Raw genomic sequence first — 13,985 nt, 5'->3', positions numbered from 1 at the left:
GAACCTGCACTCCAAGGTCTCTTAGTTCAGCAACACTCCTCGGACCTTAACATGTATAAGTCCTGCTAAGATTTGCTTTCCCAAAATGCAGCACTTCGCATTCATCTAAATTAAACTCCATCTGCCACTCCTCAGCCCATTGGCCCATCTGACAAAGATCCCATTATAATCTGAGGTAACCTTCTTCGCTGTCCACCACACCTCCAATTTTGGTATCATCTGCAAACTTACTAACAGTACTTCTTATGCTCACATCTAAATCATAAATGATGTAAAATAGTGGATCCAGCTCCAATCCTTGTGGCATTCCATTGGTTACAGGCCTCCAGTCTGAAAAACAACCCTCCACCACCACCCTTTGTCTTCTACCTTTGAGCCAGTTCTGTACCAAAATGGCTAGTTCTCCCTGTATTCCATGAGGTCTAACTTTGCTAACTGGTTTCCCATGGGAACCTTGTCAAATGTCTTATTGAAGTCCATGTAGATCACACCTACTGCTCTGCCCTCACCAATCCTCTTTGTTACCTCTTCAAAAAAACTCAATCAAGTTCGTGAGACATGATTTCAGGTCCAATGGCCCTTAAGAAGGGTCCCTAGACCTGAAATATTAATGCTGCTTTCTCTCCACAGACGCTGCCAGATCTGCTGAGTTGTTTCGAGCAACTTTTCTTCTGATTTCTAGCAGCTGCAGTTCTTTCAGTTTTTTGCTTATATAATTTATTAACTCTATCATTTACACCCCATTTTTTTATATAAACTTCTTTAAGGTCGCCTCTCAATCTCCTAGGCTCCAATGAAAAGATCCCACCCTATTTATATAACTCAAACCCTCCAATCCTAGTAATATCCTGGTCAAAGACACTGTATTCTAAAAGTGGCCTTATCAATATCCTGTACAACCTCAACATGTCTTCCCAACTCCTATACTCAAAGGAGTGTGCCAAACGTCTTTTTAACCACCCTGTTCATATGCGAAGCAAACTTCAAAGAATTATATACCTATACCCAGGTCCCTCTGTTCTACAACACTACCCAATGCCCTACCATCAATTGTACAAGCCATATTCTTGCTTGTTGTACCAAAACTTTAATTTGAAAATCCTATTTATCCAGACTGAACTCCATCGATCATTTTCAGTCCATTGATTCATTTGATCAAGATCCCTTTACACATTTTCTTATCTCAATAATTGAGGCAATTGTATGAAGATTTATCAGATGTTTGTAAAAGTGCTGAAGATTTCTAAGAATACAGAACAGGTATTAGCTGTGTCACAATCATCAACTGTCACAGAATCACATCCCTTTCCCCAAACCCAAAAGTTATCTATGACTTCCTCTTCAGTTTCAATGTCACCACTTCACTGGTGATGTATTTCTCATGGTAATTAATGAAGGGCTGGGCCTAGAGGTGGTCCCATGGCAACACTACCTATTTGGATCTAATGGTGTCAATGAAACTGAGCTAATTGCTAAGTTCTCAATTACACAACCGCACTCTTAAGTGATGAATTCTATTTCCGACTATGTGTTATTGAGCTGAAAAGTTAACTCCATGTTTCCTTCCACAGATGTTACCTGACAAATACTTCTCATTTTTATTCCATGTTTCCAGAATCTGTAGAGTTTTTGTTTTTGAACTATTTTATGTCAGCATTTTCATAAGAAAATAAAATGTATTCTCACCAGGAGCATCATATTTCAGAACTTCCTGAAAGGACACTGACATAACAGGATGTTTCAGCTTCTCCCTGAAATCTGTGATGGTCTGATAGGCCAGGAATACTGCCACAGACATCAAGAGCAGGTAGATAAGGATAAGAATCACAGAAAAGGTGTTCTTCAGACAGGCTTTACCAAAGATGGAGGAAAGACTTGTGGAGCCAGCTTCATCGTCTAGAACAGGAAAAAGTATTCACTTAACCAGAAATTCCTTCCCTTGATAAAGAATTAAAACAAGACGTTTATGCTGTTTAAACTTCACAGTTACAATGTAAGAAATCATTCACATCTCATTGTGTTTTACACCATAACTATATCACATTGGTTCAGTTTGCAATAATTAGTTAATCAAGGATCCTGGCTGCTGACTAGTAAGGAAACATCAAAAGATCTCTTCACTAAGACTTTCATCTTCAGTATGGTGGGGAGGACATGCAATTGATTACCACATTCTTTAGTGAGGGAACAAAGGTGGTAGCATGGTGGTGGTGTTATAGTAATGATTTCAGAGTCAGATGTCAGGCTGCAGTTGAAGGTTTGCCATAAAGTAGAGTGAAGGGAAGGAAGAATACAAAGGATGACATGTCAGAAGAATAACTGGCATGCTGTAATTTATACAGCTGAACAAATACAGCTAAGCATATCAACGTTGTGGAGGGATTAGTAGACATGAACAATGATTTTGAATTCAGTGCATCAGGAGATAAGGAGTTCAGTGCAGATTGGTGAAGATAGATAAGAAATGAGAATGTAATAAAAATGCAATAGAATGCAGCAACAGAGAGTTGAGTGACTTGCACATTATGTATGTTGCAAGCTTGGGGACTGGTGAGGAGAATGCTCAATCAGCTGAAGTTAGAAGTATGTTCCTGAGAGATTGTGTGCTGCTATAAAGAAAGAATAGAAAGAAGTATTGCTCGGAAGGAGAGAAAGAAGCGTGGCTGTTTCATTCCAAATAACCAGTTCATGGATTGCATCCATTTATATACTTCAAGACAGGATATGAGAAAGAGACCTGGCGTTTTTTTTCCTTTCCCTCCCATCACAAGGATACAAGGTGAGGTCAAAGGGGCTGCAGGCATACAGGCTTATGGATATGTTAAATATAAATAACCCCATTAATGAAAAATACATCAGAGCTGGTGAGATTGAGGTAGTGATTGCAAACAGAAGTCAAAAATGGAAGGAGATGATCAATAAACATCAGGAATGCATAGAAATTAGAGATGGGGGGAATGGGTTGGGGGAGAAGATTTAGTTCATCAAGGATCAAAATCATTCAAATGAGGAAAGAAGAGATGTTTAGTGTAGCGAGTTATTTGGAGATTTTGGAGAACTATGAACAACAACATCTTTGAAGGAAAGAAGGGTGATCAAGGGATAGATGTTTAAAAGAAAAATGTCAGAAGAGAAAGAGAATACAGTATAACAAGTTAAGAGAAAATGAATTACTTTTTAAAATATACTTAATTTATAGTATGCTCTCCTTCATGCAAACTTTATGTTTATAAATTCACATTCAACTGCTGGAATTTTGGGTTTAGTTTGATAAATACATTTTTTTCACATTGTAATAACAAAGTACAAGGTCACAAGTTCTCTGCATATGACTGTTCTGATGTTACTTTCTCTCTAACCTTTCAGATTAGATTTAGATTTATTACCATGTATATAAAAAGTACAGGGAGAAAGTGAGGACTGCAGATGCTGGAGATCAGAGCTGAAAAATGTGTTGCTGGAAAAGCGCAGCAGGTCAGGCAGCATCCAAGGAGCAGGAGAATCGACGTTTTGGGCATAAGCCCTTCTTCAGGGCTGAAGAAGGGCTTATGCCCGAAACGTCGATTCTTCTGCTCCTTGGATGCTGCCTGACCTGCTGTGCTTTTCCAGCAACACATTTTTCTGCATATAAAAAGTACAGTAAAACATGCTCTGGCGCCGTCTTGAAACATTGACCATAATGCAAGATTTTACTGCACTAGAGTTTATCTTTCTCTCTTCTTGTTGTTCCTTCTCTGCTGCTTCTCCAGTTGTTGACTTTTCAACAGCTTTTTGCTTTCATTTTTAAGCTCCGTAATGGTGGTTAGATTTTGAGCACAGAATGTAAACATTTGTCCAAAGCACACAAAAAAGGACAAAATAAAGATAAAAATTGCACTGAAAGCATGAGCTCACATGCAAAATTCTATTTACTAAAGTCAATCAAGTCTTATCTTTCAAGCAGTTCTGAGTAATATTACTGCAGAACATGATTACATTCCCATTTCGAACCACCATTACAGAGCTTTAAAATGAAAGTGAAAAAATGTCACTCAACAACTGGAGGAGCAGCAGAGCAGGGAAAAAAAAGAGAAAGATTAGATTAGATTAGACTTACAGTGTGGAAACAGGCCCTTCGGCCCAACAAGTCCACACCGACCCGCCGAAGCGCAACCCACCCATACCCCTACATTTACCCCTTACCTAACACTACGGGCAATTTTAGCTTGGCCAATTCACCTGACCCGCACATCTTTGGACTGTGGGAGGAAACCGGAGCACCCGGAGGAAACCCACGCAGACACGGGGAGAACGCTACCGCAGTAAAATCTTGCACTATATTCAAGACGGCACCAGAATGTGGCAACACTTTGCGTATAACACGCGAAAAAACACTTTCTTATATATACATGACAATAAATCTAAATCTAATCTAAAACTCAAGTCAGCAAGTGACTTCACAACAGTCACATGCAAACACAATTTATCCAAACAATTTTGCTGATTTTGTTGTTTAAAGAAAACAAACTACAGACAATTCCACCATTACACAGACCTTATTTTAATTAGACTTCCAGACACTAGTTGCTGCAATTGGCTTTCAACATTCACACAACTAAAGACAGCTGCTGTGTCTGAACAGTGTGTGTCACCTTTAGTTATGTAGATACAAGGAGCTGGTTCAAGGAGGGCAATGATCTAGACTCTGAATTAAAATAAGCACATATGCAGTTTAAAAGTTATCCTGTTCCCAATCACACAAACTCTGGAACAATACAAAAGAGAGACCGGAGCTGGATTATACATGAGAAAGGGCTCCTGCAATGTAAGCTTTGGAGATGAGCAGACGTCCACTCGGTCAGTTTGCATCATGTTAATTTCTGTCAGCAGCCCTGTAATTGGTATGACAAAGGATCTGTCCATTCCCAGGAGCAAGACTAGAGGCCAGAAGTTCTGGGCCTCCAGCATCAGTGACCACTGCTGAAATTGCAGAAGGTCCAAACAGCAAAGAGACCTGTGCTGTCCCCAGACCCAGTTCATTCAAGGATCTCACCAGGGCCAGATTAGCAGGGCCATTGAGGGGGTGGTGGGGGTTAGGTGGGGGTGGGGGGAGGGGAATGCTGTCACCAATGGAAACAAGAGAGTTCAAACTGTGGTGCAGACTTCCAATAGGTGAAGGGAGCAGCAAAGTTGATATATGCTTTGTCACCAAACAAAAGCCTGCAAGGCTGAAGCTGCCAAGCTTGGTACAGACTCCCACTGCTCTTTAAATCAAAGTGGCAATGGTGTGATGACCTTCGTTAGACATTAATTACACCTTTAAGGTTCTCAGTTGGACCAAGGAAAATTGGTCCACCAGATCCTCACTCATCACCCATAACATTATTCTCGAGCAAGTGTTGGCAGGCTAGCAATGAGACACTGCCCTCCTGATCCATTTACTTCCCCACCACAGGTGACCTACAGAACTCAGGCCCCTGCCTTTCTGTGGGGAAAGATGGAATAGAGACGTATCTTTCACAATACTGGTTTATACCTCGTATTGCTGTTCTATTCAAATCATCTTGGTCAGTATCAGTTTCATTCCTGAGGTCAGAATTGCAAGTGTTGTCCTCTGTTCCAACATCTGAAAGCTGCAGATAAAGAGAAAAGGTTTTTAAAACACAGTTTCCAAAACTTCGTCATGTTGTGAGGGTCAGCCAGCCATCAGAACTCAAGAACTGCAGGGATGTGGAATCTTCAGCAGAGCATCTAGGACACACTGAAAATACCAAATAACAATCAACTAATGTTAACTCATTTTGAAATTAGTTGTTCTGCACAGGAATTGAGAGCAAATGGACACAGTTCAGGGTATAGGAAGTCGAGAGCTTTTTTGCAAAGATTATGTTACATTGCAGGAGGGCTCATGTGGCACAGTGGTAGTGTTCTCACCTCTGTGCCTATAGCCGAGGTTCAATAAAACCTGCAAGAGCGGCAGATGCTGGAAATCAGAAACAAAAATAGACATTGCTGGAAAGGCTCAGCAGGTCTGGCAGCATCTGTGGAGAGAAATCAGAATGAACAGTTTGGGTTCAGCAACCAGTGCTGAGGAAACTGAAATGTTAACTCGGTTTTCTATCCACAGATGCTGCCAGATCTGCTGAGCAATTCCAGCAATTTCTGTTTTTGGGCCCATGTTCACTGTTCATCTGCTCTAGAAATTTGTCAGAACATGCCTGAAGAGGTTGATTAAAAATATCTGATCTGCATTGCAGAAAGAAGTGGAAAGAGAAACAACAGCAAGAACATGTCAGTTTGAAGTACTGGATGTTAGGACAGGATTGGGCAAAATCCAATTCATACACAGTCCACATCCTCACTTTCTGCTCTTTATGTTCACTTACTGTACACTTTCATCAACACTCCTCAACTGATGCCAAACCCATGATTTGTTAAGTTTTACATGACTTATTGTTTTTGTAGGGTGTTTACAAACCTGACTTGCTTTGCCTTGAGTGCAAGTGTACACAATAACCACCTTCTGAGTCATCTAGCAAGAACACAATCACAAATTAATCACCCAAGTCTGATTTGAACATGCTTTTGTTTACAGGATTTCCTATTTATTCCAAAATGTTCTAAATTATCTTTCTGGGAGGTATCGGGACAAATGTGAAAAATAAAAACGTGTCGGGGGGGTCATGTATTAGTCAAACTATGCAACTTCTATAATGACTAATAAAGGCATTCAAATATCTATTTAAAACTTCCTCCATTTTCAAATCACTATATTTCTCATTGATAATTTTGTTTCTTCTTGAATAGGTGCAGAACATTTTAACAGGAGATAGATACAGCCAGAGATTGTGGTCTATATTGGAAACACGATATCAGAAGGAGAGTCGACTATCAGCAGTTTCAGGAGCTACGGAGATTAAAAATCAGCATCTCAATGATAGTGAGGATGGGAAATGCCAAATAAGACAGGTTAACAAAGGGAGAGCTGCAAAATCCTGACTTGAGCATATTTAGGACAAGGAACGACTTAGCAGGTCGGAGATACTATTACAGTAAAAACGCACGGATGCTGCACTTGGGAGTACAAAATGAAATCGATTTGTCTGTGACTGAGGGAAGGAGGAGCTGAGGCACTGCTGGCTGTACACTACAGTGACCCCCATGATGAGAAGGAGATAAGAGGAGTAATCGTTCCATCCTCACAACTCCGAAATGAATACAACTTATCTCCTTACAGGTGGTGATGGACCTGCTCGGTCCAGCCCCTCTTTACGCCCCCTCAGCTCTTAGGTATGGCGAAGGAACATCTTCAGCGTTGTGCGACTTGAAGAGGAGGTGAGGCTGTTGTTACCATCCCCTCGGTCGGTGTCTCTCAGGGGGGAAGGGGGTGGGGAGACAGTTGTGGTCAGACCGCGGAGCACCAGGGCAGCCTGAACAACAAGCTGCGTTTACTCAACCACCCACTCCCCCAGCCCAAACATCTTACTAAACCAGCAACTATTTTAATTGTTAGTGCAGAAAAAAAGTTTCTAATCCACGCAACAAATAAACCCAAGAGCCTTTCAACTATTATTTCGGACCGATTGCAGACTCTAGGAAACTATTTTCAACTCAATGAAAGCTGAAGGCTCTCGTTTGCAGAGGCCGGTTGCAATATTGGACGGATTGTGCGGTCCCTTCCACGCACTCACCTCCCGGTACGATCCGGCACAATCCCTTCTCATCACCGCCACAGACATCGAAACGATCAGGCGGCTCAAAGTGCCAGTACCCGGCTTTGGGCAAAGTCCCGAACACCACACACAGCAGCGATCACCCAGATCCCGGAGACCTATGCAATACAGATCCTGCCGTCACTTAGGCAGGTCTGCACCAACCACCGAGCACCTGGGGTGGAGCTCGGTTTGCCATCCCCCGCCCACAACTCACTGGCCCAGTTCAGCCGGCATTAAACCCGGGGGAGCCCAACATTCACCCAGTGACCAATTATAGGGGAGTCATCATTCACCCAGTAATGAATAACAGGAGAGCCAGCATTCACCCAGTGACCAATACCGAGGGAGACCAACACTCACCCAGTGATCAATACCAGGGGAGCAAGCATTCACTCAGTGTCCAATACCGAGGGAGGCCAACACTCACCCAGTGACCAATAACAGGGGAGCCAGCATTCACTCAGTGACCAATACCGAGGGAGACCAACACTCACCCAGTGACCAATAACAGGAGAGCCAGCATTCACCCAGTGACCAATACCAAAGGAGACCAACACTCACCAACCAATAACAGGGGAGCCAGCATTCACTCAGTGACCAATACAAAGGGGGCCCAACATTCACCCAGTGACCAATACTAGGGGAGCCCAACACTCACCCAGTGACCAATACCAGGGGGAGCCCAACACTCACCCAGTGACCAAACCAGGGAGAGCCCATCAGTTACCCAGTGACCAATATCAGGGGGAGCCAACATTCACCCAGTGGCCAATACCAGGAGAGTCAACATTCACCCAGTGACCATACATCCAGATTTGCTGATGACAAAGTTAGGCAGCATTGTAGACATTGTAGGTGATAACATAAAATTACAAAGTAATATTGATAGACCTGGTGAATGGGCAAAACTGTGGCAGATGGATTTCAATATAAGCAAATGTGAGGTTATCCAGTTGGACTGTAAAAGGATAGGTACTCTCTAGATAGATACAGTGGATATCCAAACAAACTTGGGCTTTCAGGTGTATCAATCTTTAAAATACCACAAACAAGTGCAGAAAATAACCAAGAAGGCCATTGGAATGTCGGCCTTTATATCTAGAGGACTGGAGTAAAGGATGCAGAAGTTATGCCCATTTGAAGTACTGTGAATTTGTGCACTACACTTTAGAATGGATACATTGTCCTTTGAGCAAGTACAACGTAGGTTTACAATAATGCTACCTGGACTTCAGGGATTAAGCTATGAGGAGAGACTATACAAATCTGTTCTCTCCAGAATTTATAAGGTTAAGGGGTGACCTGATCAAAGTCCTGAAGATATTAACCAGAAAAGACAGGATAGATAAAAATAAACTATTGCCACTGTTTGAGAATTCTAAAACTAGTCATAGCCTGAGAATAAGACCAGACCGTTCAGGAGAGATGTTAGAAAGCACTTCTATATACAAAAGGTGGTAGAACTTTGAGCTTCAACAAAATATGGAGAGAACAAAAAACTTGTGGCTGTAAAAGCTGCTCCTTTTTAAAGGTATTTCCAGGGATCAAAACAACACCTTAAAAATGAGGAAAGGAGACAAAGGTAGTGACCACATGATGGTAGGTCAATCAACAGAGAAACCTGCTGTCTGACCCAGCAATGAACCTCCACAACTACTGCCTCTGCTGTTTGATTTCAAATACCTCTGGACATGGAGTTAGTCTAAGAAAAATAAACAGTGAAATTCACAGGAGAAACCTATGTGGGGGAGCTCACAACAGGAGAGATGAAGTGAGCTACCAGAGGAAGTGGTGGAGGCTGGTACAATTACAACATTTTAAAGGCATCTGGATGGGTATATGAATAGGACTAGATTTATATAGGATGTCTGTTGGTATGGATGAGTTTGACCAAAGAGTCTATTTCCAGGCAGTTACCCACAATTACTCACAGGCAGTTACCCAGGGTGGAATCAAACCTGGATCCCTGGTGCTGTGAGGCAATGGTGGTGATCACTGACCAACTATGCTACCTGAAGCAAAGATATAATTAAGCAATTTTACTTTGAAGAGACCCTGTGTTTTGGCCTCAAAAAAAAATCTAATCTTGGTGCTTTATACTCCAGTATTTTCTTTATGCAAAGTTCAGCTCCTTAGTGCCCACTTTTATAGAATTACGAATACAATTTTGGCTGCAAATGGTAACCACAACACACGAGCAACTTTCTGTGTGAGTCACACTATATGCTATTTTGTTGAGGGCATTAATGAGCAGGCAGGGAACTTCTGCTAAAAATATGCAAAATACGAAGATCAATTTATCAAAATGATGCCAAGCTGCTAGCAATCCCAAGAGAAAAACACATTGCCAGTTTTTAATTAGATTCTCAATACTTACAAACCAGATGCTGACAAATCTTTACTCACTGTTACAGCTTTGGTAGTAGTGTTTAAAGATTTCTCCAGCTATCTTGTTATGACCAAAGTCTGTAGAGAGTGCTGTAACAGCTGCTAAAGATTTTGAATTCAAGAATTCTATCCAAACATCTAAGCCCTATTCATGGGCACAGTTGTATGCATTCCCATTGGATTTCAGCATAATCAGAGGATAAGCACAGGCAACAGATAGCAGGCTTTGCTGTTGGAATAGAGAGAGGTGAAGGGGGTGGCGAGAAGGGCTCTCAGCAGGAGGCCAGGTTCACTCAGGATCTTCAGGGAGAAATTCTACAACTTTAACCTCAGTAAGGAACATTCGGTTAGATATTGCCACCTCACTAAGGGTTTTCTTATTGAAATCTTCCACATGTCTCAGTCTAAGCCTAAATGATTTTCTGTTTGATCCCTTCAGATTGGAGCAGTTGATATTAACAATATCTCCGTGTTTGTTATTTACTTTTACTTAGGGAAGGTGTAGTGACCTCCATACATTGTCTTTCTCAAACCTGAGACAAAAAGACGATTCACATTCCCTAACCTTAAGTAGATCCTCTCTAAAGACTAGATTTCGATAATATTTTAAGTAATATTTTACCCCATACACAGCTGAGGTGCAGCTACTGTTTAATACCTTACTGGTGGGGGTCAGCATTTTTAACAGCATGGGAAAAGGCCCTCTGGCCTGTTGTTTCCATGCTAAACATGTGACATTTTAGACTGAGGAAATCAAAAAAAACTGGGATTGTCTGCTATTTACAAAAGGCCAAGAGATATAGGGGAAGAAAGCTTTTAAAAGAGAGATAAGGGGTTGTTTTATTACCTCAATTGCTAGAACAAACAGATTGAGTTTTGGAAGGAGGCCTGGTGCTGAAGTTTTCTTGGCAACAGCCTCTGGACTTTTGATTTCTGTTCTGCCTCAGACTTGAAGATTGCTCATTTGTGGAGAGGCTTGCAACGCAGCAATGCTATCTCTCACTCTCGCTCTCTTTCTCTCAGTGACGATATAGCCCTTAAAGAAAATTGATTGAATGCATATCTCAGTGATGGATTTCCAGGAAGTCAGAAAAAGCTCCAGGAATCAACATCTCTGATCTCATCAACTCTAAAAATGGGGCTGTTAACTCAGTTGTGAGACCGTCATCTAATGATCTGCTACCCAAAACTAATGATCTTTCAGCACCCTTTCGCTGACAGCAATATGACCTTGTTGGCAAGAAACTAAGGAGTGAGAAAGTCACCTCATTTTATTCTTTTAGTTTGGAATTTAAATCAACAGGATTTCCCCTATTTTTCTATATATAATTGCTCTTTAGAGATGCGTATCTGCTCATGTCTGTGTCTGAATGCGTATGCGTGTTAGGATTAAGAGGGATGTAGTTCAATTCTGCATAGTTTGCAATTGATAACCAGTTTGCCAAAAATTTAAAGCATAAATTTGTTTCTCATAAATGAGTAATTTTTGAGTTTATTGAATAAACTTTGCGCAAGTTTCTTTTCTTCTGGATTACAGTAATAAAGTGAAACAAATTGATAATGTTATTGACTAAATAAGATATTTACACTTTAGGTATGGCCCATGGAGTAATGAATTCTCTTGATTCCTACTGCACTATTCCATTAAAATCATAACATTACATATTTCTATATTCACCACTGTGTTGTCCTAAGAATAATCATTCCGGTGGTCAACAGGTTTACAAGTTCCTAGTACTTCTCAGGAAGTGGTCACCCACAGCTTCAGAAAATGCAAACAATGAGGGAAGGGTTGGCTGCCAACCAGAAAAGGATCAAGCAGATAGTGACAGAAATTCCCCATGTGCATTTCAATGGTGGAACAATTATTGGATTTTAAAACAGTGAGAGAAACAGCTTGTTGGTGGAGTCAATGCCATGGTACTGTGGATGGTTCAGCTGCAGGGGGTTGGGAAGAGAAGGAAGTGTGGAAAGGCAATAATGGTTGTACAAAGTTAAAAATCACACAACACCAGGTTACAGTCCAACAGGTTTAATTGGAAGCACACTAGCTTTCAGAGTGACGCTCCTTCATCAGGTGACTATCACCTGATGAAGGAGCGTCGCTCCGAAAGCTAGTGTGCTTCCAATTAAACCTGTTGGACTGTAACCTTGTGTTGTGTGATTTTTAACTTTGTACACCCCAGTCCAACACCAGCATCTCCAAATAACGGTTGGGGATACTTTCCAGTAAACTTTGTCAGAGCAGTGAGATGCATTCAAGGAGAAAACAGTAAAACTACAGGGCATGCATGTTCCTTTCACGGCAAAGGGTGGACCAAGACATGAGAACCCTGGATGTTAAGGGACATTAAGGTTAAGATTTAAAGAAAAGAAAAACCTATGATAGAAAGAATGTTTAAAACGGCAGAGTCTGTACAAGAGCATAAAAGATACAGAAGAACTTAAAAAGAAAATTAAGAAAGCAAAAAAAGAAGCGCTTAAGTATAATAAAGGAAATCATAAAACATGGATTTTTTTAACATATAAATAGCAAGAAATTAACTAGAAAAAGAGTAGGAGCCATTAGGGATTATAGAGGTAATCTATGTTTGGACCCAGAAAATGTGGCCAGAGTCCTCAGTAAATACTTTAATTGCAGTCTTCACAATGGAGAAACATGATGCAGGCGGATGTCTGAAATATTACAATAAATTTACATAGAGAGAGAAAGAGGGGGTATGACAGTGTTTAGCTGTTGATAAGTCTGAAGGCGTGGATGAGATGATGTGGGAAGCAAGGAAGGAGATATCAAGGGGCGTGGCATTAATTTTCAAATCCTCTCTGGCCATAGATGGGGTGCCACAGAACGAGAGAACAGCTCACATTGTCCATTATTTTAAAAAAAAGGGAACAAGGGATAAATTGGGAAATTGCAAGCCAGTCAATCTAACTGTAGTGGTGGGGAATTTATTAGAAAGAATGTTCAGGGATAGAATATATCTACTTGGAGAGACATGGATTAATCAGAGATTAATAGCATTGATTTGTTAAGGGAATATCGTATTTGACAAATTTGATCAATCTTTGGGAACAAATACCAGGAATATTGATTATGATCATCTTTTGATAATATTTCTTATAGTAACTAGTCAAGAAAGAGCCCATATAACCCAAAGCAAAGTGGTATGTTGGATTCAAAATTCATTGAGAGGCAGGCAGCAAAGAGTGACTGCAAGTCTGTTTCTTGCAGGTTCTGCAGGACTTATTGCTGGGGCTCTTGCTGTTTGTGGTATACATTAATAATATGGATTTAAATGTAGACAATTTGATCAAGAAGTTTGCAGATGGCACAAGCATTTGCAGGATAGTAAACACAGGATAGCCTTAAACTGCAGCAGGATATCAACAAACTAGTCAGATGGGCAGAACAGTGCTAAATGAAATTTAACCAGGGAAATTGGGAGGTAATGTACTTGGGAAGGCTAACAAGGCAATGGATGCACCATGAATGGTCAGATCCTGGAAAGTACCAAAGAATAGGCAGATCTTGGTGACCATATTCATGATCCCTGAAGGTGGTAGGGCAGGTAGATAAGGTGGTTGAGAATGTATATGGGTTATTGGCCTTTATTACTGCCCATCTCTGTGCCAATGTGATGACTTCTGCATGTCATTCACGGTCAAGTGTAAAGTGGTTATGTATAAAACACTACTAACTGCATAAAACTCTGGTTAAACACAAAGGAGTATTGTATGCAGTTCTGGTTAGCACATGCATCAAAGGATGTGTTTTGCATGAGAGAGGGTGCAGTGGAGATTGACCAGAGCTACCTGGGCTAGAGGGTCTCAGCGGAGATTGCTTTCCTTCCAACAGCTGAGGTTGACAAGGGACCAGACAGAGGTGTATGTGAAGTGGATAGG

At 41.1% G+C, this 13,985-nt stretch overlaps 1 protein-coding gene across 2 annotated transcripts in view; it reads right to left on the bottom strand.

Annotated features, from left to right (window-relative positions):
* pacc1 (proton activated chloride channel 1) overlaps window positions 1–7,801 on the bottom strand; it is a 62,247-nt gene extending 54,446 nt beyond the window's left edge. For both annotated transcript variants that reach the window (XR_009645118.1, XM_060831480.1), the window contains exons 1-3: window positions 7,671–7,801; window positions 5,516–5,612; window positions 1,687–1,896 (exon numbers count right to left, since the gene is read on the bottom strand). Coding sequence is in view for 1 of the 2 variants with exons in the window: in XM_060831480.1 (XP_060687463.1) it covers window positions 1,687–1,896; window positions 5,516–5,612; window positions 7,671–7,718 (355 nt within the window). In the remaining variant the exon portion in view is untranslated. The remainder of the gene's footprint in view (window positions 1–1,686; window positions 1,897–5,515; window positions 5,613–7,670) is intronic.
* Window positions 7,802–13,985: the final 6,184 nt, after the last annotated feature.

This window comes from Hemiscyllium ocellatum, chromosome 10 (genome assembly GCF_020745735.1).
Source record: "Hemiscyllium ocellatum isolate sHemOce1 chromosome 10, sHemOce1.pat.X.cur, whole genome shotgun sequence".
Classification (NCBI taxonomy): Eukaryota; Metazoa; Chordata; class Chondrichthyes; order Orectolobiformes; family Hemiscylliidae; genus Hemiscyllium; species Hemiscyllium ocellatum.
The sequence above is the reverse complement of the archived record's forward strand: the minus strand, read 5'-3'. Positions and strand labels throughout refer to the sequence as shown.